Here is a 26,826-nt window from a genome sequence, read left to right as displayed (position 1 = left end):
TTATCATATGTTGAACTCATGCCTGAAACTGTTAATGCATGGCTCAGGATAAATGGGCAGGAGGAGGTTGCTTGGGCTTTCTTACAGTTAGGCTATAGTGATAGAAGACACAGGAGACAGACCATAAACTCACTGGTACACTCATTTAAAAACTAGTTACTGTTATAACTGCACAGGGTAAAAAAATGAAAAAAAAATACGACAAGATTAAAGTAAAACCTTAAAAGCACCACCACTTCCCATTAATTTTCTTTATCATACTGGAGATTGAAGCCAGAGTGTGCTCTACCACTGAGCCACATCCCTGGTCCTTTTGAAATTTTAGTTTGAAACATGCAAAGATGCAATGGGTCTTGCTAAATTGTCCAGGCTGGCCTCAGACTTCATCCTCCTACCTCAGCCATCAGAGTCACCAGGATTAAAGACATATGCCACCATTCCTGGAATGCCTCCCATTCTTATTCATGTTCTTAAAGAAAATAATTTCTTTTAAATATCCATTCAGATACTTTCTATGCTTCTATGGACATATCTATAGTATATGTACTTCTTGCAGTATGCAAAAAGTACCATGCTATATTATTTTGCAAAAATTTGTCTTCCTATATTTCTTTGAAAATTTTTGTTTGTTCTAGAATCATTTGGAATAATTCCTTTTTTGTTGTTCTAGTTAGTTATACATGACAGTAGAATGCATTTTGATACATCATACATAAATGGAGTATAACTTCTCATTCTTCTGGTTGTACACGATGTAGAATCACACAGGTCGTGTAGTTACATATGCACATAAAGTAATAATATCTGATTCATTCTTAGTACTCTTCCTATCCCCATACTCCCTTCCCTCCCTTCACTCCCCTCTGTCTAATCCAAAGTACCTTTTTTCCCTACCAGTCTCCCAACCCCCCCCACACCTTATTGGGAATTAGCACCCGCATATCAGAGAAAACATTTGGCATTTGATTTTTTGGGATTGGCTTACTTAGCATAATATTCTCCAACTCCATGCATTTACCTGCCATGGTTTTATTCTCTTTTAATACTGAGTAATATTCCATTGTGTATATAAACCACAGTTTCTTTATCCAGTCATTTACTGAAGGGTATCTATCTAGTTGGTTCCACAATTTAGCTACTGTGAATTGTGCTGTTGTAAACATTGATGTGGCTGTATCACTATAGAATGCTGTTTTTAAGCCTTTTGGGTATAAACCAAGGAGTGGAACTGGGTCAAATGGTGGTTCCATTCCAAGTGTTCCAAGGAATCTCCATATTGCTTTCCAGACTGGTTGCACCAATTTGCAGTCCCACCAGCAGTGTATCAGTGTGCCTTTCCCCCTACATCCTCACCAACACTTACTGTTGTTTGTATTTTTTTTTAATATTTATTTTTTAGTTTTCAGTGCCACAACATCTTTATTTTATTTTTATGTGGTACTGAGGATCAAATCCAGCGCCCGGCTCATACCAGGTGGGTAGTTATGATTTGCATTTCTGTGATTGCTAGAGATATTGAATATTTTTTCATATATTTGTTGATTATTGTATATCATCTTTTGAGAAGTGTCTGTTCAGTTCCCTGGCCCATTTATTAACTGGGTTATTTGTTTTTCTGGTGTTAAGATTTTGGGGTTCTTTATATATCCTAGAGATTAGTGCTCTATCTGATGTGCCTGTGTTAAAATTTTGCTCCCATTCTGTAGGCTCTCTATTCACCTTACTGATTATTTCTTTTACTGAGAAGCTACTTTTTTAGTTTGAATCCATCCCATTTATTGATTCTTGATTTTATTTATTTATTTATTTATTTTAAAGAGAGAGAGAGAGAGAATTTTTAATATTTATTTTTTAGTTCTCGGCGGACACAACATCTTTGTTGGTATGTGGTGCTGAGGATCGAACCCGGGCGGCACGCATGCGAGGCGAGCGCGCTACCGCTTGAGCCACATCCCCAGCCCGATTCTTGATTTTATTTCTTGCGCTTTACGACTCTCGTTAAGGAAGTCCAGGCCTAATCCGACATGATGAGGATTTGGGCCTACTTTTTATTCTATTAGGTGCAGGGTTTCTGGTCTAATTCCAAGGTCCTTGATCTACTTTGAGTTTTGTGCATGGTGAGAGATAGAGTTTAATTTCATTTTGCTACATATGAATTTCCAGTTTTCCTAGCACCGTTTATTGAAGGGGCTTATTCATTTATTTTTTTATGTGGTGCTAAGGATCAAACCCAGTGCCTCACACAAGCAAGGGAAATGCTCTACCATTGAACTATAGCCCCAGTGCCCACCCCACATTTTTTATGGCCATCCTCAAGGAATATTTTTATTAATAATTTGGTAACAATCTAAAACGGCAAGTTTATTCAGTCTTCCTAACTTCTTACTGCCACTGAACTGCTTACTGCTGACTGGGCTCTGAGATATAAAAGTTAAGAAGCTGTAAGCCTTGTTATCCAGGAGACTATAATCTTATTGGGGGGAGGAAATATGCAGTTACAATTTTAAAATGATCAATATATAATCACCAATAGGCTAAAACAATCAGAATTGAAAAAAATATTTCCAATATTTAGTAATAATGGGATAAAATAAAATTATATTTGAAGTGCTCAGAATGAATTCAATAACTACAAAAAACAAAAAGCCTTGATTGATGGCAACTTAAATAAAAAAGTTTTACAGGTTTCAGCTTAATACAACTCCATAAAAGCATTCAGTCAACTATGTGAAATAGCTAATGTAGGCCAGTAACCCACTGTGTCTACATTATCCAGTTACTTAGGTGTTGTATGAAACTCACTTAAGAGAAGCCTCCAGGGAAACCCCTGTTGGATGTCTTCTCCCCTTGCTGGAGCTTTGTCTCTTAAAGCTGGAGCTTTGCCTCTCTTAAATAAATCGTACTCCTTTCACAAAGAAGGAGGAGGAGGAGGATAAGAAGAAGAAGAATAGCCTCCAATGGTCTATCTACTCCTTGTTTTCAGTGCACAGAGAATGCTGAAAATTCAAGACTCTGCAGTGATCAATATTTAGAGATTATGAACCCAGCAATACAGATTCTATTCCTACATAACAAGTTAATGAGATTTTTTGGCCAACTCTCCACCTCCTCAGCTTTATGCAGTGCTGGGGACTGAATTCAGGCCCTTGCACATGCTAAGCAAGCACTCTACCGCTGAGCCCCAAGCCCTCTTTTGCTTTTTGAGATGACACTTCTGGGCTCAAGTGATTTCCCACCTCAAATTCCTGAGTTACTGGGACTCCAGGCACATGGCTATTTGGCTCTACATTGAAAAGGGAAGCCTGCCCTGATCTTGTGGTTATATCTAGAAGGATTTATAGAGGAAATTCTGTAAACTGGCCTGGTCTATTCCCCCAGGCCCAGCAAAACTTCTAAAATGGAATGGATTAAGCATAACTTTAACCTGTGTCTTAGATTTGTGAGACATGTATATGTTATCTTAAGTGGGCTGTGATTATCTTGAGTGGGCTGTGGTAATTATCACTCTGAAATTTATGAAACTCAGAAAAATATGATGATACCAGACAGAATATAAGGGGAACAACAATTAAAATTTAGTTCTGAGGAAACATAAGCCTCAAGTTATCCTTTAAACTCATTTGCCAGTCTCGGATCTTATGCCAGGAACATTACATGTTTAAAGATATGGTCAATCAACAAATATATGTCAAGAGGCTACTGTGAACAGGAACTTAAATTAAATTTAATGAAAGACAAATATCTCATGGCCTTCAGAGGTTATGACTATAGCTGATTACTGCCAGGGTCAGGTTACAAGACTTGAATAAAATCCAAGGGTTCAGCTTTTGATAACTATTAGAACTGTCAGACTGAGAAATAGTATCAGACCTTATAGGGATCTTAAAAAAAAAAAAAGCCATACTTTAATCTAAAAACAGCAATAAAGATGACAGCTCAATCAACAGATAGGAGGAAATAATAACTTATTTGGTGTAAACAAACAAACAAACAAACAAAAACCAAAGGTTCTTATATAATTTTATATTTTAGAAAATAAAAATAAAATTCCTGGGCTGGGATTGTGGCTCAATGGTAGAGCACTTGCCTCACATATGTGAGGCACCGAGTTTGATTCTCAGCACCACATAAAAATGAATAAAATAAAGGTCCATCAACAACAACTAAAAATAAACAAATAAATAAATAAAATTCCTTCAATACTTCAATTATACTTTCTTTTAAAAAAATTTTTTTTAAGTTGTAGATGAACACAATACCTTTATTTTTATTTATTTTTATGTGGTGCTGAGAGCCAACCCAGTGTCTCACATGTGCTAGGAAAGCACTCTACCAATGAGTTAAAACCCCAGCCGCAATAATACTTTCAATAGTGATATTTGAAATAGAAACTATGCTTCAATCATTCACATAAAACTATCACACTGAAGTAAGCATGAAGTAGAGGAATTTCTACTAATAGCAAGTAAAGAAATTAGTTCTGAACAATTCACGTTCTATAGGTGTAGCCTATTTAGAGTTGGTAGCATTTGCTTAGTCAAAGTATTTTTCTGGAAGCCAATAACACTTTAGAAATTAGAGCTTGTAGGTTAAAAAAAAAGACTTAAAAAAAAAAACCTTAATTTTCAAAAATCACCAAAGGTCACAGGTTATCACAATCATATGGACAGCTCTCTCAAATTAATGAGAACAATGGAAAAATAACAGGGTTATGTTATTTCAGAAAGTATCTCAATGCACTAAAATATAGCTTGCAAATTATCAAGCTTTTCTCCTTTCCCTTAGAATACATAAAGAAATGAAAAGAATGAATGAACTACCAAAAAAGCCAAAATCTCACACCAGGTATATTTGAAGCAAGGAAAAACATTTGAAGGCTGATCAATGGGCAAGGGCATGGTATCGAAAATCCCCAGTTAACTTAACTGCCCTGCCAGGAACCAAATAGCAAGGAACTTTTTAGTTAACTGTTTACTTACCTATCCGGTGAGCAAGGGACATATGGTCTAATAGAAAGGGTAAACCAGACCAAAAAAAAAAAAATTACAAAGGTCAGGGTTTCCACTAAGTTACGTGGAAGGAACAAGCAAAGAAACTTGAACTTACCTGCACTGCCGAGCTGCTTATAAAACCTGTACTCTAAATGAAGCTGTGGAGCACGTGATTTTATTGGTTCCTGAAACCCAAGGAAAAAAACTGTGATCAGATTTAGACAAATTGAATTTTTCTATTCCTAGATTTTTGGAGTAAACAAGGGCTGAGATCACTTAATGATTTAGAGATGATATTCACATATGATATATGCCTTTTCTTATCACAATTTGTCTTTGAAAGTACAGCTAAAAGATGATGAGCAAAATTACATACAACCCCTTTCATGGATAGTCAAATAAAATTAGATTATCCATGAACCATCATTCAGGGACAGCTCTCTCAACATAATATACTTTTCTGAAATGTATTTTCCCAGGAAACCAGATAACAAAGCTTTTTTTAAAAAAAATAACAGCACCTATTTCCTGATAGTTTTATTATGAATTTTGGGTGGAATATTTATTATTATTAGAAAAATAATACATGCTTCAAAAAATTTAAATACACAAAAACCAAGAACAAAGTAAAAGTAATTGGAGATCCTACCACTTTAAAGATAGCCACTATTAACATTTTGGTAAATATTTTTTCAACTATTTCTTTATCTATGTATTTATACATACTACAGACTCACAAATAGGATTTTACATAAAGGAAATCACAGTATATCTGCTCTTCAGTAACATTCTTTCTAACTGGACAATGTGATGATGATGACATCTTTCCATTACAGTAAGTAAGGGTGTATAATATTTTTCATGGTTCAAGTATTCCCATGTGTGTATGTGTGTATATACACTAAATTTGGCATTCAATACTATGAACAATGTTGTTAGAAACATTCTTACATAAATTTCATTTTACATTTGTGAGAATGAAAGACAATAATTTAAATATATAATTTTAAATAATGTAATATTCTCATTTCTAAAAATGAGAGTATTGGAAATAACCCAGAGCTGGGTGCAATGGCACATACCTGTAACCTAGCAACTCGGGAGGCTGAAGCAGGAAGATCTCAAGTTTGAGATTAACCTCAGCAACTTAGTAAGACCCTGTCTCAAAATAGAAAATAAAAAAGGGCTGGGGATATAGCTCACTTGGTAGAGTGCTTGCCTTGCATGAATAAGTCCCTGGGTTTAATCCCCAGCACCACAAAAATAAATAAATAAATAAATAAATAAATAAATAAGGGCTGGGGATGTGGTTCAGTGGTAAAGCACCTCTGGGTTCAATCCCCAGTACAAAAACAAACAAGAAAAACCTCAGAGATAAAGCAAGCAAACAACCACGTTTTGCTCTATACCAAATATAAAGAACTGTATAGTTAATTATTCTGACTAACAGTATATCAGACAAATTTCTAATAATGCATAATGCAAACAAACATCCTATAAGATAGGGTTTCCCTGTCCCTTTTGTATTCTGGAAAAATCACCAAGAACATGATCTCTCTTTTAAAAACTCAACATCAACACACCTGTTAGGATAGCTATTATAAAAAAAAAAAAAAAACAGAAAATAAAATATTGTCAAATGTTGTGGAGAAATTGGAACCCTTAAGATTGTTAGTGAGAATGTAAAATGGTGTAGCTGCTATAGAAAATGGTATGATGATTCTTCAAAAATTAAACACAGAATTACTATGATGCAGCAGGGTGCAGTGGCGCACACCTGTAATCCCAGAGGCTCGGGAGGCTGAGGGAGGAGGATCACAAGTTCAAAGCCAGCCTCAGCAATGATGAGGCACTAAGCAACTCAATGAGACCCTGTCTCTAATAAAATATAAAATTGGGCTGGGTATGTGGCTCAGTGGTTGAGTGCCCCTGAGTTCACTCCCTAGTACCCCCCCCCAAATAGAATTACTGATTCAGCAATTCTATTTCTGGGTATATATACTCCAAAGAATTAAAAGTAGGAACTCAAATAGATATGTACACACCCATATTTTTAACAGCATTATTCACAATATCTAAGTTGTGAGCAACCCAAGAGTCCATCAACAGATGCATGGATAAAATGTGATATATATATATATACACGTGCTATATAACAACATGAATGAGTGTTGCAGAAACTGTGCTAAGTTAAATAAGCCAGTTGCAAAGGACACACATAGTATGATTCCACTTATATGAAGTATTGAGTATAGGAAGTATATCAAATTCATAGGAAGCAGAACAGTGATTATGAGGATTAGGAATAGGAGGGACTATGGAGTAGTGTTTATTGGGCACAAAGGTGCAGGTGGGGAAGAAAGTTCTGGAGACAGATGGTGATGATGGTTGTACAACAATGCAAACATGCTTAATGCTACAGAACTGTACACTTAAATATGGTTAAAATGGTAAATTCTGGATATCATCCCTTAATACTTTCAAAATATTGTTGCCCATTCGATGGGTTGCCTTCTTACAGTTAACAGTGTACCTGGATGTACAGAAGTTTTCAATATTGTTAAAGTTTTAAATTCAATTTGTTAATTTATCTATTTTTTCTTTCATTGCCTATGATTTTGGTGTTGTATCTAAGAAGTCAATGCCAAATCCAATGTCACAGCGTATTTTCCTTATGTTTTCCACCGAGTTTTATAATTTTAGATCTTACATTTAGATCTTTGTTCCAGCCAGTTAATTTTTGTATATGATGTAAAGTAAGAATCCAACTTTACTGCATGTGGATATCAAGTTTTACCAGCACTTTTTGTTGAAAAGACTGTTTCCCCTTTGATGGGTTATTTGTGCTATTTGTCCACACTCCAAGGAAGTATTTTCCACAGCCTTTCTGGATAATTCGTGTTGGTGTTCAACAAGTTTCATGGTTTGGAAGGCCTTGGTATTTAATTCAAATTTCATTACTGAAACATACCTATTTCTCTCACATCCTAGATAATAAGATAAAAAAGTTCCTGGATAACCTGTGAATATTATAATAGCTATCTTCAAATAACAAAACTACTGAATCATTTCCTAATCTTTCTTTCTTCAAGCAAAGTAATTTCAATTTCTTTAATCTTTCCTAATTGGTCCTATTTTTTAACTCTTTATAATCTTTGAAGGCTCTTTTATGAAACCACTTGAATTTTCTGCATTTTTTTAAAACACAGAATCCATCAATCACAGAATTCAAAAGTTTTCTTGAAGTCATAAAGTTTATCCTCCTATTTTTAGGAAGTTTTACCTAAATCAATGTAGGCAGGTTGGAAAAGAACATATATTCTTTGTTGAGTGTAAAATCAACAATCAGTGGAGGTGGACTTCAAGTTTCTCAACATTCTCATCGTCAAAAGAAAAGTATGTAATGCTAATAATAAGGTAGTAAGTTTCTTATTTGTTTATCTCTTCAGATAAAGAGAGATCACTGGTGAGCGTTTCTTCATTTGGTTGCAGATGTTCATCTATATCACCATCAAAACAGACAGTTACAGAATCTGTCCACTGGCAAAATTCACTACTGATAAACTTATAAAGAACCAAACAAAAAGGGTGAATGAAGGTAAGTCAATGTGGAACTAGAGGTTGATAAAATACCAGGAAAAAGACAGTTCTGTCTGTCTCTTTAGATGATGACAAACATCTAAAGAGATTTATATCTAAATTAGATTTACATCTTAACACCACAGATTTTTTCTTAAACCTAATATTCTCAAACTTCATACTGGAAACCTTAATAGGAAATATTCAACCTGATCTTGGGTAACTCAAGTAAATAAAAGAAGCAAAACTCTTTAGAGTTTCAAGACTGAAAGTGGGTATCCACCCCACATGTGTTTAGACTTTAGGGGATTTTTATCACAGTCTGAGGAACTGACACCCTTCAACCCAACCTCTTTATCACATGGCTATAGCCTATTCAGCTAAGTGGGGCTTCCAGGAGTCTTGCAAACACTCAGTCCATAGCTTAGAGAAGATCACAAGATTAGCAACATGTTGAGAATTTTATTTTATCCTTTTACCCTAGAAATCTGAGTAATGGGTAAAGGAGGGATTTATTACACCATTTTGTTTACTTTGTACATTTGGGTATTTTTAAGTCTTAAGAATTGAAGAAACAAGAGCCCACAATGAAGATCCAAAGTAGAACCGAAACAGCAGTAGCAGGGCTTCCTTACATTTCTGTGCCAGATGTTGATTACATTTCCATAGACAGCTGGCCATTTGCCAGAATCACGGCTATTCTAGAACACACATGCCTGCCTGAAATTTTAAACTAAGAGCAGATGGCTACCTTGTAGGAGTGTGATGCTTAAGGCAATATTTCCTGTTATAATGAAAGAAGCTCAATTACTATCCTCATATCTCCCTTGGAGAACAAGCTCAACAGCAAGAGAGGAGGCCCATAGACAAGACTGTTAAGCTCTAAAGTGTCTTAATTTAAGAGTATTTGAAAGAGAAATGCCGTACTGAGATACACCTTATTAGATGAAATAAATTTTATTTTTAGTTGAGGTTTTCCTTTGTATTATTTATTTATTTATTTATTTTTGATTGTGGGGATTGAAATCAGGGCCTCACACAGGCTAAGCACGCACTCTACCACTGAGCTATACCCTCAACACCTATTTTTAGCTTTAATTATTTTGCATGCAAAACAAAATAAAATAGTAATGAAAGGGAAGTGAAATGTAATGGTCAATTATGTCAATAACATGCTATATAAGTTCATCTATATTGATCGAGTAGTATGATCCTAGTAGAAATCCAGATAGAAAGAACTATTCCTAACAAAAAGCCTCAAAAGAAGTCTTGATTTAAAGGGATAATAACAAGTATACAAAGAAATAAAACAAAATTTTAAAGTGTTTCAAGGACTTCTTCCTGTCAGTAGTCTCAAATAATCAAAGATTATTCCCAAGATTATTCTGAATAAAACTGAAAAGGCAAATAGATGTACTAGGGAACACTTACAGAACAAATTCCTGTAAATAAAAAAACCATGATTAAATCTTTTAATATTCAATTGGAGAGGATATCTGACCTGCTTGCTACATGCACCACCACTCTTTCTGCTCACATCTCCCCAAAAAGAATTCTGAATACCAAACAAAATGCAAAATACTGGGTCCCCCATAAATTGGCCTAATCTAAGCTCTGCTCCCTGTCCATCCCTTTGTAGAGAACAATCTCCTAACTGTCATAAAACAATCCTGATTCCTCCAAAAACTGACAGGCTGAATCAAAGAAGAGACCACACACAGTAGGTATGAATGTAATAACTGCAATTCATTAGAAAAGAACAGCATTAAATTATTACAAGATAGTTCCTCCAAACTTTAAATCTCTGACTTGCAACTAATAAAGCCCAAATGTATAGGTAAAACAGGGAAACTTCCTAGTATTTTTACTAGGAGGATGAACATTTACACAGTTCCATAGAAACTAGTCATACAAATTATTCCATATGACGAAAAATGCTTTGGAGTCAATCCTGTTTCCAATTTGGCCTCAAGGTATATTGTTTATGCTTGACAGCTTTTTAAAAAGACATTATTAGATGGTCAGATTTGGTTTTCTTATACTAAGTATATTAATGAACACCTCACACTAAAAAAATGAATCGGTCCTGCTCAAGAAAAAAAAGCAAAATTTCAAATGACTTTATCATTTTAAGACACCACTGTGAAATGTACAGAGTCCACAGAATTACTAGCTCTTCAGCTTTTTTTTTTTCTTTTTCTTTCTGTACTGGGTATTAAACCCAGGAGCACACTATTACTAAGCTACATCTCCAGCTATTTCTAAGTTTGACACGGGGTCTACCTAAGTAGCTGAGGATGCCCTCAAACTTGTAATTCTCGGGCCTCAGCCTTCTGAGGAGCTAGGATGACAAGAATGTGTCACCATGCCTAGTTCTTCCAGCAATTTTTTCAACTAATTTTGATTCATCATTGCTAGCACCACAGTTAGCAGCATCTAACATATAGTGTTATATAGTATACAGTGATTCATCACTGTAACACTATAATTGAAGAAAGATGACTATGTGGGATCATATGGAAGCAAAAAAACCCAGGTCTAGTATTTTAATGAATGCTTACAACTATTTCCTGTAAAAGGATATTAGCAGTGATAGTACAATGACTACAAACATTCTACTCACCAGTTTGATTGCTACATATTCATTGGTGTAGAGATTTTTACCTAAGGGAAAAGCAGAATGTATATGTTTAGTGACATTTCTTCTGGGAAATGCAAAGCAAAAATCTTAGCTCACAGGGTCATGAGAAAAGTCACATTCTCAATGCTGTTCACATACATGGAACATGATTTATAACTGAAAAACTAAACAGAGATAATGAGATCCAGCAAGAATAGAACAAGATCAGCTTAAGAATAGGAAATTTTAAACTGCACACAAGAGTTATTTTTAAGAAAAAGAGAAAACCAACTAACCTCCCCCTCTTTTCTCTCCCTCTCCCTCCTCATCCATCTCTCTCATTTCCCAACTATTCCCATGAGGCAAATCAAGAAGAAATGCCAGAATTTCAAAGACAAAAATTTAAACACTTGGCACAATAAACCAAACCCTCATTCTTTTTTAAAAAATATTTTTATTAGTCATTGTTGGACCTTTGTTTGGATCTTTATGTGGTGCTGAGAATCGAACCCAGGGCCTCATACATGCTAGGCAAGCGCTCTACCGCTGGGCCACAAGCCACAGCCACAGCCCCCAAACCCTCATTCTTTAAACTGACTAGCAAAAAGGAATTTTTTATTTATTTTTTTCACCTGGCATTTAATGGCAACTTTACATACAATAAAGAATAGTGTAAAATAAAATCAATTTTCCCAACCCCTCCTCCTTTGGGAACTCATCTATTTTCTGTAAGAAGATGGTTTTCAAAGCTGTTCTGACTGTTCACCAGAACTCTAGCTTTATATCTTTAACTATATACATGAAACATATCTTCACCTAACAACACTTAAATATCCTGAAGTTCTTCCTGAAATAACAATTTTTCCTTTCAACTTCACTACTTTCAAAAGAACAATCAATATTCTCCTAGACATCTATACTAAGAACTTGAAGTAATGATGGGATAAAAGAAACAACTGTGGCTTAGCCCATATTACAAGCTGAATACTTCTCACAACCCCCAACTGCCTTTTTATCCTTGAAGCCTTAACTTTCATTCTTCCCGAGTACTTAGTACATACCATAAAGTTAAGCCATTGCATTGACTTCCTATTGCTTCACATATATATGCATATATGTGTGTGTATATATATATACACACACACACACACATTATTATGTGTGTTTTCATATATCATTTATGAAATATATATATATATGTATTTTTTAACTGGTCCTGGAGATTGAACCCAGGGTCACTTTATCAGTAAACTACATCCAGCCTATTTTATTTTTTGAGACAGGTCCTCACTTAGTTGCTGAGGCTGGCCTAAAATTTGTGATCCTCCTTTCTCAGCCTCACAAGTTGCTGGGATTACAGGTATGCACTACTGTGCTTGACCTACTTCTTATATTTTTACCCTACCTTATCCAGCTACAGTATAAACATCTTGAGGGTAGGGATTTTATGTAATAATTGTCTCAATATTCTATAGTGCTTAAGACCACGTTCTGTACATCACATTCAAAACCTCGATTAAGTAATTTGTATGCATAGTATGACTATGTTTTAAATAATATACACAATAATTGTTACTTTTGATAAGCATAGTAGAATAGATATGCACAGAAAAGGATATAGAAAGATGTACATTAAGGTATTAAACTGATTTGTTCTGTAGCACTTTTATGATAAAGAAAACCACAACACTTCATTTTGGGAACAAAAAGCTGCTTATAATATTCATTCGCATTTACCAATCTCTAGACAACAGAAACCCCTTTATAATATATCATTATACTTTTAATGCTGCTATCAGGTTGCTGAGTACCTCTATGTGCTGAAGAATACACAAACTTAGGAATAATTCTGCCTGGAAATAACATAACAAAGGGGACCCACAAATTTCTAAACACCTAAAAACCAATGTAAGATGAACAACTTCATTTTTAAAGGAGGCACAAGTAGAAAACAGGCATTTTCCCTCTCTGTACACTAATTACAGGAAGCTTCTAAGAGTTATTTTGTATTTCTGATTCATGTTCCCATCAAACAAAATTTTAAAAATATATTTTATGAAATTGTGAAAATCACAGTAATAACTAAGATAGGAAGATAAAAGGCAGTAAAAGTCAAATGTTAGGCAGATTAAAAGTTCAATTTAGCCCAGGATTTCTTCCATACCACATATGATACCGCACAAAGATTTTTCAGGCAAGTTCTTCCTGGTTCTGTATAACCACTATTACTGTGACTTAAAATCAATTTTACCACAGAGCTGAATCATAATAACTTAACATTGCTAAAAGGAAAAAGGTCGGGTTTTACAAGTTTAAATTCTAAACATGTTCAGCCATCTTTATGAATTGCTGACATTCTCCCCTCCCTAGCCTAGTTTCAACAATAAGAATTACTGGAGAATAGAGTTGTATGGGCACAAAATTGACCCCTTACTCATTCAGAGTACAGCATCCCTGTAAGTGTTAAAAATTCTTAATATTTGAAGTATATATGCTTTAAATTGATTTTCTTTTCTTTTTTTATTGGTTGTTCACAACATTACAAAGCTCTTGACATATCATATTTCATACATTAGAATCAAGTGGGTTATGAACTCCCATTTTTACCCCAAATACAGATTGCAGAATCACATCGGTTACACATCACATTTTAAATTGATTTTCAATTCAACACACACAACATTTAAGGTGAACTGATGGGAGGAATAAACCTGGATTCTACTCTGTGAGCAGGAAGAAGAGGCAATTACTAATTATAGAGGTTTGGAGAGCCAAAGAAGTCTCAGGAAGGAAATTCTTTCCTTTCTCCACCCTCCCCCACAACTACTTCAAGAATGAGTAGGATTTTAACAGTTGAAGAATGAGAAATGGTATCTCAAGGAGAGAAAAGTGCACATACAAAAATGAGAATGGAGATGGTATCTGCTGAGAGTGGTGGATGGTCTGGGGTGATGGACCAAAAGTTGCATAAGGATGAGGAAGGGGGAAAGGGGCAAAATGGTGGTCAGAGCAGAGGAGAATGGAAAAATAAGGCTGAGGTCACACTTGGGAGAGCCCTAAATGCTATTTTAAAGTTTAAAATGAAAGGTTTTAGGGGGTAGGGTGGTGACATACTCAGATCTATGATTGTTCATAACTACTTATGAGGTAGTATTTAAAAATTAACTAGAAAAATAAGTGACAAGAGGAAGGGCAAGCATATGACTGATCTAATACCCAAGATATGCTGACACCAGGCATCTAAGATGAGCAACACTCAGTTCTCACCCTTCAGAGATAGACTATACTCTAGTTATTCACACAGAGCCTTATACAACGGTGGCTCAAAAATTTTTCAAATAAATCAAATAATAAGTATCAAAACAGAAATATGAAAAAGTCAACAGAAGAACTTGGATAAGGGAGGATAACACATGTAGGTGTAGGCAGCACTTCAAGTGATCCCTGAAGGATGAACAAACAAGAGAGAATAAAAGGCATTTTCTATTAAAAAAAAAAAAAAAAAAACCCAATTTGAACCATGATATGGAGACACAATAGAACATGCAGAACTTCATATACAGTGAGATGATCCATATAATCAGAGTACACACTTGTGGGAAGAAATGGTGAACAGGAAAGACCACTAGGGACCAGCTGTGAATAACACGGAAGGCCGCTGATGCTTTCTTTCCTCCTTACTGTGTCTTGAACCCAGGGACACCCTACAATGCGCTACATCCCAGGCCCATTTATTTATCTGTTTATTTATTTGTACTGGGAATTGAACCCACCAGGGGTATTTAACCACTGAACCACATTCCAGGACCTTTTTATTTTTTATTTTGAGACAGGATCATGCTCAGTTGCTAAGGGCCTTGCTGAGTTGCTGAGAATGGCCTCAAACTTTTGATCCTCCTGCTGAGACTACAGAGGTCTGTCACCAGGCCTGGCCTCAGCCCTTTCTAAAAATTTTTTATTTTGAGACAGGGACTCTCCAGTTGCCCTGGTCTTGAACTTGTAATCCTCTTGCCTCAGTCTCCTGAGTTGCTAGGATGACAGGTGTGTGCCACTATGCCCGGCGAGTATAAGCTTCTTACTCTGAGGTATGCACAAACGAGTACATGGAGGTATTCCAGGGCATTTGTGTAATAACTATAGACAAATAAGATACATCATTCTTAAATCCTTATTTTTACTTGTACACTTGGGGAAAGCCTTTTATACATCAAAACAAACATTATAAAAATTATACACAGATTTCTTTTGAAGAAAAAATAATACCAGAGTTAAAAAAAAAAATCCAGGCACTTATGGATCTGTTTGTTCCGTATAAAGTCTCTGGGGTAACTGCCATTCCATGTGTCACTGTTTTCTTATTTCCTCTGTTCAGCAGGGCAATCACTTTTTCACAGTGCATTTAATTTTCAACTATGCTTTCCGTTTTTAGCCCCTTCTGTACCCAATTTTTCTGAAGTTCCTAGTGTCTCCAATTCCTGAGCCTATTTGGTATATTTAATAGTACACAGCTTTCTGTGGGATGCTAAGTCAGTTACCACTTACCTACCAGCTTTCCAGCTTCCAAAATTTTGTTAACATTTCTTAGGCTGTTTTTATGTTGTTCTTTTCCCATTTTTTGGTTCCTTGTGATTTAATGCTTTTATTTTTTTTATTTTTTGTACTGGGGATTGAATCCAGGGGGTGCTTTACCACTGAGCTACATCCCCAGTCCTTCTTTTTATTTTGAGACAAAGTCTCCCTAAAATGCTGAGGCTGGTCTTGAATTTGTAATCCTCTTGCCTGAGCTTCCTAAAGTCAGTGGGATTACATACATGCACTACAATATGCCTGACTATGCTTTTTTTTTTTAAATCCCTTTTCTAAATACATTTTTCAAAGTTTTACAAGACCAAGCCAGTACTCAGTTCCATACACTTTCACATGTATTATAACTAGTTACATGAACATTTTTATTTCCCCTAGGCAGTGCATTTCCTGAGGAAAAGAATGTTTATCTCATCTTTTTATCCCTAGCAACAAAAATAATGACTATACTAAGTAACAGACATTTATTGAAAATTGATGACCTGATATTAAAAAAGAGCAAGAAAAAGGAAGGGTAGGTTAAAATCAGATTTGAGATAATCCTAAACCCAAATATACAAATTTTGACATCATTCTTCAGCTTACTGTGAAATCACCAAATCTTGGGTCAAGAGAAAAAGTAAATGATGAGAATTATATTTTAAATTATTAAGCTGGCCCCACTGCATAAAATAAAAGAGAAGGGAATAATTAGAAAGGTGATGAATAGAATATTTTTATAGCAGAACATTTAATAAATAACAGAGTGGTTCTAAGGAGTACATGATATAGAATCCAGGGAAGTATTTTGTAAACTGCAAAGTGCTAGATAAACCTAATTTTTATTACTTCTACTGTTATTCCAGGTATGAGGTAATAATTTCAGGGAAGAGACTATATTAAACAGGAATTATATGCAAGACATTTTGAAAAAGAAACTCACAACCTTCAGATTATATATAAATGTGAGGGATAAGGAAAATAGAAGGGCCAAAAATGATGTTCTTAATTTAAAAGCCAGAAAAGTAAGCAATGATCATTCTACTCTACCATGATATTTTCCTACAAGTTCTCACTAAACTGAAAAGTGATAGAAAAATTATGAAATACCTCCTAGCTTCAATTTTCCTATCTATATAAAACAAAGTAATACATTTTTTTTTTTTTACAATTCTAGGGCTCAAATCCACATACTAGGCAAATACTCTGCCACTGAGCTATACCTCCAACCCAAAAGAAGACAAAATGTAAGGAGGCAACCCATGTAACACCAAACATGGAGGCTCATAAATCACAAAATCATAGGTTACATGTGTTTGCTTACTTTCTCTGAAGATCACTAAGAACTGAATACACATCATCCTCTTATTATCCTAAATTCCTGAGAAGTACTAGGGGTGACTCAAGAAGAATTCTCAGCTAAGCATTGTTCAAGTGAATTATTCTATCGGGGGACAAATGCATCATTACAACTGAACAAGTTAAGTCAGGCCAAGTGGAGCACAACAGTAATCCCAGCTACTGGGGAGGTTGAGTCAGCAACTCAACCAGATCCCATCTTAAAATAAAAACTAAAAAGGGATGAGGTTGTGGGATGCAGCTCAGTGATACAGTGCCCCTGGGTTCCATCCCCAGTACAAGAAAAAAAAAAAAAAAACAAGTAACCACAATTATTCAAATTGCTATATTCCATGATATACAGTACTCAGAAGTTTTGCTCTGGAAGAATTTAATTATAAAATGAGTAACTGCTTCAGCTAAAAAAAATCAAAATGTATCAAAAGGCAAGCAGTTTAATGGACAAGAAAATAACATCGATGAGCTGGCATAATCCCAAGCACTCAAAGCTTTTAGAATCTGTTGCACAAAATCCACAATACTTCCCAAGCTCACTTCCTGCTGTGGGTTCTTTTATTGTTAATGGAAAAGAAACTACATTACATAGTAGTTTGGGAGCTTTAAATATAAACTCAGCCCTTTTGAAGGAGCAGCCTTGGACGTGATAATGCCCATAAAACCATCTCAATGAAGACTTCCTGTTTCAGTAAGTCACCTACAGAACAACATTTACCGTAAGCTTCATCAGACACAGCATTATTTCAAAGAACCAGCAGATCTCAGTTCTCAGAGCCACACTGATAAAGGAACATACAGCCTTGGGTTCCCAGTTTAGTTAGATCTCCAGCTGTCACATTTTCTTGCCCTAAAGTGAAAGTAGTACATGTATAAATTACTACTTAGAACTTGGGTAGGGGGAATCTAGCCAAATGAACTGTGGCAATTAGCAGTTAAAACGAGAACCACATCTACATACCTCAGATTAGTTACTAGGTCTACTTAGGGCAAAGAGGATAGGTTGGTCCATTGCCTCTTCCACCCTGGGAGCATCTCTTTAAGGGTACAGTACAATTAAGGATAAGAAAATAACACAAAGGCTATGAGCGGTGGTGTAAGCTTGTAATCTCAGTGACTTGGGAAGCTGAGGCAGGAGGCCTACAAGCTTGAGACCAGTCTCAGCAACTTAGCAAGACCCTGTCTCAAAATAAAAAATAAAAGAAATAAAAAGGATTAAGGATGTTAGCTCAGTGACAAAATGCCCCTGGGTTCAATCTCCACTATCCACCCTCATCCAAAAATAACACATGGCATTACAATATTTAAAAAAAAAAAAAAGGAAAAGAAAAAAGTAAACCAGAGGAGTTTTTCATTTTAACTTTTTAAAATATTTTTTTAAATTGTAGATGGACACAATACCTTTATTTTATTCATTTATTTTTTATGTGGTGCTAAGAATCAAACCCAAAGCCTCACACATGCTACACAAGCACACCAACCATTGAGCTACAACCCAAGGCCCATTTTTACAATCTTAATACTATTAATATAATATACAGAAATACTATACAGAAACATTTCCCAAATAACAGCAAGGAAAATATTCCTTCCTTTGGCAAGATATTAAGGACTTACCTATCAACTAGTTTACCATAGCACTAGTGACGGCACAGAGCATATTTACTATTAACAAATTAGATAATGCTAAAATATTTTTAAACTGCAGATTATTTTCTATTAAAGGGATATGAGGTAAATATGTATACTTGAATATTTATTTTAAAGAACATTTCAACCAACATATTCTTTGAAGAAAAAAAAAGCACAATAAAGATGTATGAGAGTCTATCACACTTAAAGGAAAGGATTATTTCAGGAAATTTTTGTATACACACATGTTGTTGTATACTGGATCACAATATAATATTTATTCTTTAGTGTGACTCATGGTCAAAATTAAATGCCATCAATAAAAAACAGAAGAGCAGTTTCAATCATTTAGAGGTGAAAAGATTAGGACAGTGATTATACTATCTTCCGTGACTTTCTTAAAGTATTACACATGATATTCTGACCAATTTGTTAGTTAACAAAAAAAAAAAAAAAAAGGCTGTTTCTAAGTGCTGAAAATCTGGAGTGAGGCTGGGTGGAATGAGTAAAGAGAGGCAGGTGCCAAAGAAAACAAAGGAGGTGGGTGTCATCTATGAATAGGGCTAAAGGAGGAGAATTTTTTTTTTTAGTTGTATTTGGACACAATAGTTTTATTTATTTATTTTTATGTAGTGCTGAGGATTGAACCCAGGGCCAGGCGTCGCTCTACCCCTGAGCCACAATCCCAGCCCACTGTGGACCACTTTTTAAAGGCATATTATTTACAAAGCAACTGTGTAACAATTTTACATTATAGCAGTGGGGGAAAAACTCAATGACCCCAGAAGGCATGACATTCTACAGCAGAAAAATACAAAATGTTTATATTTCTTAAAACTTTTATTGTTCAAAATTTCAAAGATATATGATCCATTCCCACACATTAACTCAACCACATTTAACGAACCAATTATTTTCAAACAAATTCCAGGTGTTATATCACAGTATACCAGATTCAGAAATGGATTCTATGAAGGAGCACCACCTTAAAGAAAAAAAAAATCACCATCTCTATTCAAGAATTACCTTTGTTAGAATAGCTTAAAATTTTGCAGGCTGTGGGTAAAGCACTTGCCTAGCATGCTCATGGCCCTTAGTTTGATCCTCTGCACCACCAAAACAATCAATCAAACAAAGACCACATGGGAAAAAAAACAAAAGGCAAATCTGTTTTTTTAGTTATTGTAAGAAATTGAAAGTCAGGTGGTCCATTTTTAAAATAAGGTATTTAGCTTTAAATGTAAAAATACTGGGGATATAAAAAGAAAATCGGGCTAGGGTTGTGGCTCAGAGGTAGAGCAGTTGCCTAGCATGCATGAGGCACTGGGTTCCATCCTCAGCATCACATAAAAATAAAGATATTGTGTCCACCTATAACTAAAAAACAAAACAGCCAAAGTGAAAACAGAACAAATGGGTGATTATTAGCACTTAACAGCTGAATGTGACAGATTCCTTGATGAACAGCTTACTCGACAAACAGGAGGTGAGGAGAAAGGAACAGCCTGACCAAAGTTAAACTACATATGTGCACTCACCCCAAGAAGGCTTTCCCATCACAAGAGAACAAACAGAGGTGGGGACAACTAAAGGTACATTTTTTAAAAAATAACCCCATAGGAGAAAGTTCAGGAAGACTGAATACCCTCTATTGTACTTAACCAAAGAGGAACTGGAGGAGGGACCCTGCACACTAGGAAATAAAATGCTGATTGTAATTGCTCTGGCTGATCCTGCTCCCCCAGACACCAGATCTTGCAAGACTTTCATTAAAAGTCTCCCTTTTTCTGTACTTTTTGTCTCAGTTGGGTTTGAATAGGTGAGCATATTTCCCACAGTCATTTAAGTGATTATTTACACAGAAAAGAGACATAAGAATGCAAAATGATTATTTATAATGTATAAGTAAGGATTAACCATAAATCATATAGCTTTATCTCTAGATTATTTGAAAATAATTTCTCAAATGTGATACCACTTAAAATTTTTCCACTATAATTCTAAATGTGGCTTCACAGGAGAAAAATCATTTCAGCCCAAACAAAGTGATTATACTACTTCTTAAAAAGCCCAATGTAATAATGTATGGAGTTACATAATTACATTAGGAAGTTTATATATCTTTTTTCTTTTTGGTGATGCTAGAGATCAAATCCAGGTCTTTGCACATGATAGGCAAATGGTCTACATTGAGTTTGTCCCAAGTCCCGGCATATCAATTTTGATTTAAGTACAAATCCTAACAGATATGTCCTTTTATTCCTAACAGATTTTGAAATATAATTCATAACACACAACACATACATTTAAAGTGTACCATTCAATGAATTTTAGTATATTCATAGAATTGTAAGTCATAATTACTACTAATTTTAGAACATTTCCATCACTTCAAAAAGAAACCCATACTCTCTGGTTATTATCTACCCACCAGTCGTTCTCTCTCCTCCTTAGGCTATAATAGCCCTAAGTGACCTGTATCTACAGATCTGCCCACTCTGGACATTTCATAGAAATGGAATTACATAATATATGATCTTTTTTGAATGTCTTCTTTCACTTAACATATTGTTTTCAAGGTTCATTGATGTTGTAAAAGCATGTCTCTTCATTCTTTTTTATAACTAAATAAAAAAGAATATTTTATTTCTATTCCAATAACTTGGTTATGGTTTGTGTTCCCTCAAAAGTTCATAAGCTGAAGGTCTGGTCCCCAGGGTGGCACTACTGGGAAGTTGTGGAACCTTTACAGGGTGAACCCTCGTGGGAGGTCCTCAGGTCACTATGGGCATGTTCCTGGAAGGCAGTTCTCAGGAGACTCTTTGAGTTCTCACTAGAGAGTTATTATAGAAGGGGCAAGCCTGAAATCTCCTATTCTCTCTCCGCTTTTGTATCATGAGGTAATATAGCCATGGGATGGCTCTTGCCAAGTCTGTGCTATGCTATTTGGACTTTCAGCCTCTAAAACTGAGCTAAATAAAGCACTTTTTCTTTATATGTTGCCTATGTCAGGTATATTATTATAATAGGTATTCAGGTAAGAATTGCCAAACTGTTTTTTTTTTTTTAAAGAGAGAGTGAGAGAGGAGAGAGAGAGAGAGAGAATTTTTAATATTTATTTTTTAGTTCTCGGTGGACACAACATCTTTGTTTGTATGTGGTGCTGAGGATCGAACCCCAGCCGCACGCATGCCAGGCGAGCGCGCTACCGCTTGAGCCACATCCCCAGCCCTGCCAAATTGTTTTTTAAAGTGGCTTTAGCATTGGACACTGCCAACAGCAGTATGATGATAAGTCTGATTTCCATCCATCCTCCCCAGCAAACTCTTATTTCCTGATTCTATATGAAGTGGTAATTGTGGTTTTGATTTGTATTTCCTCAATGAATAATAATGTTGAATATCCTTTCATATGCTTATTGACTACCTTTTCCTTGTCTAAAAAGGATGTCTACTGTCTAGAGAAATGTCTATCAGATCCTTTACCCATGTATTTAACTGGGTTGTCTTTTTGTTGACTTATAAGAAGAGTTCTTTATATATTCTAAAAAGTACCTTACTAGACATGATTTGAGGTATGAGTTTTTGTTTCACTTTTATTATTTTATCTTGAGACATGGTCTTGCTAAGTTGCTGCAGGTCTTGCTAAATTGCTGAAGCTGGCCTCAAACTTTTGATCTTCCTGCCTGCCTCAGTCTTTTGAGTTGCTGATTAGAGGCATGTACCACTGTGCTCCAGCCTTGTTTGATTACTTTGAATTTTTTATATTTTTAAATGTAAAAAAAAAAACCCAGAACATTCACGGGGTGGCTAATCATTGAAATTCTTAAGACTAGCTAGATGTTGCAATAGCTGCCCTCTTGGGTTTAAGTTGTTGTTTCTTCACCTAATCCATTCCTAAATCTGTGGTATGAAATTTTTAGGTACCTCATTTGACCAGTCAAGGTGATAATTTTGTCTTTTAGTCTTGGCATTCCAGTTATACTTTCTCTCATGCTTGGCAGGCAGCAACATTTGCCACATATCAACTTCTGAAGATAGTAGGCCTTAGAGCCACAATAGTAGCACAATGTGTGTGCCTTACCACGATGCTTTCCAAAGGATAACATTCCCTATCTTGTCTTGCGTCTGCTGCTAAGACTAAAAAGAACTGATGGTTCTTTGTTTTTAAATTTTATTAGTACATTATAGTTATACATAATATTGGGGTTCATTTTGACATAGTTATACAAACATAGAATATAATTTGCTCCAATTCAGTCCCCCAAACTCACTCCTTCCTCCTCTTCTCCTCCCTCCCCTTGTTCCCTTTCCTCTATTCTACTGATCTTTTTCTTTTTTAAAAAATTGATTTTATTATTTTTTTAAAATACACAACAACAGTGGAATGCATTACTGGTCTTTTTATTTTTTTAATTAGTGCATTATAAATATACATAAAAATGCAATTCACTTTCTTGCTCAGGATTGATTGCTTTGGCTACTCTGAGTCTTTTATTCTTCCAAATGAATTTGGAACTGTTTTTTCTAGTTCTATGAAGAATATCATTGGTATTTTTATGGGGATTGCACTGAATTGATATAATGCTTTTGGAAGTATGGCTTTTTTTTTCTTTTTTTTTTTTTGGAACAGGGGATTGAACCCAGGGGTGCTTAACAACAAAGCCACATCCCCAGCCCTTTCTTTTTCTTTTTTTTTTTTTCTTTTTTTTTTTTTTTTAGAGAGAGAGAGAATTTTTTGAATATTTATTTTTTAGTTTTCGGCAGACACAACATCTTTGTTTGTATGTGGTGCTGAGGATCGAACCCCAGCAGCACGCATGCCAGGCAAGCGCGATACCGCTTGAGCCACATCCCCAGCTCCCCCAGCCCTTTCTTGTATTTTATTTAAAGATATGGTCTCACTGAGTAGTTAGGGCCTCCTTAAGTTGCTGAGGCTGGCTTTGAGCTCGTGATCCTCCTGCCTCAGCTTCCCAAGTTGCTGGGATAACAGTCATGTGCCACCACTGCATTCCGCTGACCACTTTGATACTATTGTCCCTATCCAAGGACATGGGAGGTCTTTCCATCTTCCAAGGTTTTCTTCAATTTCTCTCTACAGTATTCTATAGTATTCACTATAGAAGTCTTTTACCTCCTTGGTTAGATTTATTCTCAAGTTTTTTTTTTTTTTAGGTTATTTTGAATGGGATAGTTTTCCTAATTTAAGTATGTTGATACTGTATCCTGCTGCATGACTAAATTTCTTTATTACCTCTAGAATTCTTCTGGTAGAATGTTCCATGTCTTCTAAATACAGGATCATGTTATCATCAAACAGATAATTTGACTTCATTTTTATATTTGTATCTCTCTAATTTCTTTCTCTTGCCTGATTGCTCTGACTAGAGTTCCAAGGACTGTGTTGAACAGGGATGGTGAGAGTAGAAATCCTTATATTTCTGTTTATAGAGGAAATGCCCTCAGTTTTTCTCCATTGAGTATGATGATGGCTTTGGGTTTGTCGTATACAGTCTTCATAATGTTGAGGTAAGTTCCTTCTGTTCATAGTTTCTCTTGTGTTCTAAAAATAAAGGGGTGGGCTGGGGTTGTGGCTCAGTGGCAGAGCGCTTGCCTTGCACATGTGAGGCACTGGGTTTGATCCTCAGCACGACATTAAAAAAAATGAATAGACAAAGATATTGTATCCATGAATAACTAAAAAAAAAAACATTTAAAAATGAAGGGGTGCTAGATTTTGTCAAGTGCTGTTTCTGCATCTATTGAAATAATCATGTGATTCTTCTCCTTAACTCTATTTATGTGAATTATGTGTATTGATCTGTTTGTTGAACCAACCTTCCATCCCTGTGATGAAAACCACTTGATCTGATGCACTATCTTTTTAAAGTGTTTTTGAATGCAGTTTGTCAATGTTTTATTAAGGATTTTTGCATCTATGTTCATCAGGGATATTGGTCTGAAATTTTCTTTCTTTGATGTGTCTGCTTTTGGTATCAGGGTGATAATGGCTTCAAAGAATCAATTTGAAGTGTTCCCTTCTTTTCTATTTCATGGAATAATTTGAGGAGGATTGACATTGGTTCTTCTATAAAAAATTCAGCTGAGAATCCATCTGATCCTAAGTTTTTCATCATTGGAAAACTTTAATAGTTGTTTCAATTTCATTGCTTGACATTGGTCTAAGTTTTCTACATCCTCATGGTTCAATTTAGGTAGGTCTTATTTCTCCAGGAATTGTCACTATCTTCAAGATATACTAGCTTATTCTCTTTTTTTTTTTTTTTTTTTTTTTTTTTTTTTTGGTGGTGCTGGGGATTGAACCTAGGGCCTTGTACATGCAAGGCAAGCACTCTACCAACTGAGCTATATCCCCAACCCATATCACCTTCTTTTTTTTTTTTTTTTTTAATTTCTAGTTTTGTTGATCTGAGTCATTTCTTTCTTTTGGTTAGTTTGGCTAGGGATTTATTAATCTGAATCTTTTCAAGGAACTGACTGTTTTGTTGATTCTTTGTATTTTTTATTCTCAATTTCATTAATTTCAGCTATGATCTTAATTATTTCCTGTCTTCTACTAATTTTGGTATCAGTCCCCATCCCCAGGATCCGAAGACAGAACATTAAATTATTTGGTATCTTTTTTAAAAAAAAAACATGAACACAGTGCTGTACACATTACTTAGGATTGTCTTCCTACTGTCCCAGAGATTTTTTTTTTAATACTTTATTTTTTAGTTGTAGTTGAACACAATGCCTTTATTTATTGTTTTATGTGGTGCTGAGGATCAAACCCAGGGCCTTCCTTACACATGCTAGGCAAACGCTCTACCGCTGAGCCACAACTCCAGCCCTCCCAGAGATTTTTGATATGCTGTCTCTCTATTTCTAAGAATGTTTTTTATTTCTCTGATTTCTTCTATAATTCATTCCTCATCCAAAAGTGTTTTCTTCAATTTCCAGGTTTAGAATGGTTTCTGTTTTTATACTGTCAATGAATATTGATTTCATTTCATTATGACCTTATAGAATGCAAGGAATTATCTCTATATTTTTTAGCATTTGTTAAGGTTTGCTTTGTGCCCTAAAATATTACTATTTTAGAGAAAATTCCATGTGCTTCTAAGAAGAAAGTGAATTACATTGTTGATAAATGAAATAATCTATAGATTTCTGTTAGGTTTTTTTTTTTTTAAGTTCAGAAGAGCCTTTTCTTACTTTATGTCTACATGAGCTACATAATGGTGAGAGAGGTGTGGTGAAATCACCCAGTATTGCTGTATCGTGGTCTATTTTACTTATGTACATGGAAGCACCATTGTTTGGAATATAAATATTTACAAGCATTATATCTTGTTGGATGATTCCCTGAACCAGTATGAAGTGACCTGTGTCTCCTCATTAATTTTGGCTTTGCTTTCAGTTTCAATTTTCATGGTATACCTTTTTCCATTCTTTCATCTTCAGTCTGTGGGTGTCTTTGTCTGAAAGGTGAATCTCTTGTAAAAAACATATGGTTGAGTAGTGTGTTTTAATCCAATCTGTCAATCTATATCTTTTTTGGGGGGGTGGGTATTGCTGGGGATTGAACTCAGGGCCTTGTGTATGTGATGTGAGGCAAGTACTCTACCAACTGAGTTACATCCCAAGCCCCTTCAATCTATATCTATTGATTGAAGAGGTTAGACCATTTACAATCAGTGTTATTATGGAGAGGTGATTTTTATTTCCTGCCATTTTGATTTCATTTCTAATGCTTAATGATTATGAATTCTTTTAGTTTCTGCTTCTCATGAGAGGTTTTTATTTCATCTTAAATTCTGAAGGATGTTTTGCCATAATCTTGGTTGACATCTATTTTCTTTTAGAGCTTGGTATATATCATTTTAAGTCCTGGCTTTTAGGCTCTGGATTGAAAACAATCAGTTGAAATCCACACTGGATTACCTCAAAATATGACCTGCTATTTTTCTTTTGCAGCTTTTATAACTTTATCTTTATTCTGTGCATTAGGCATTTTTATTATAACGTGTCTTGGAGAGGATCTTTATTGATCTTGCCTATTTGGGGTTCTATATGCTTCTTGTAT

The 26,826-nt window shown here is 35.2% G+C and overlaps 1 protein-coding gene across 4 annotated transcripts in view; it reads right to left on the bottom strand.

The window, feature by feature from the left end:
• Positions 1 to 26,826, bottom strand: part of CSNK1G1 (casein kinase 1 gamma 1) — a 158,690-nt gene that overhangs the window by 70,493 nt on the left and 61,371 nt on the right. For all 4 annotated transcript variants that reach the window (XM_081291274.1, XM_081291273.1, XM_081291272.1 and 1 more), the window contains 2 exons: positions 11,194 to 11,234; positions 5,107 to 5,176 (listed from right to left, as the gene is read on the bottom strand). In XM_081291274.1, the coding sequence (XP_081147400.1) occupies positions 5,107 to 5,176; positions 11,194 to 11,234 (111 nt within the window). The remainder of the gene's footprint in view (positions 1 to 5,106; positions 5,177 to 11,193; positions 11,235 to 26,826) is intronic.

This window comes from Spermophilus citellus (genome assembly GCF_964194105.1).
Source record: "Spermophilus citellus genome assembly, chromosome: 4".
NCBI classification, from domain to species: domain Eukaryota; kingdom Metazoa; phylum Chordata; class Mammalia; order Rodentia; family Sciuridae; genus Spermophilus; species Spermophilus citellus.
Note: the sequence above shows the minus strand (reverse complement) of the source record. Positions and strands in the feature narration are given on the sequence as shown.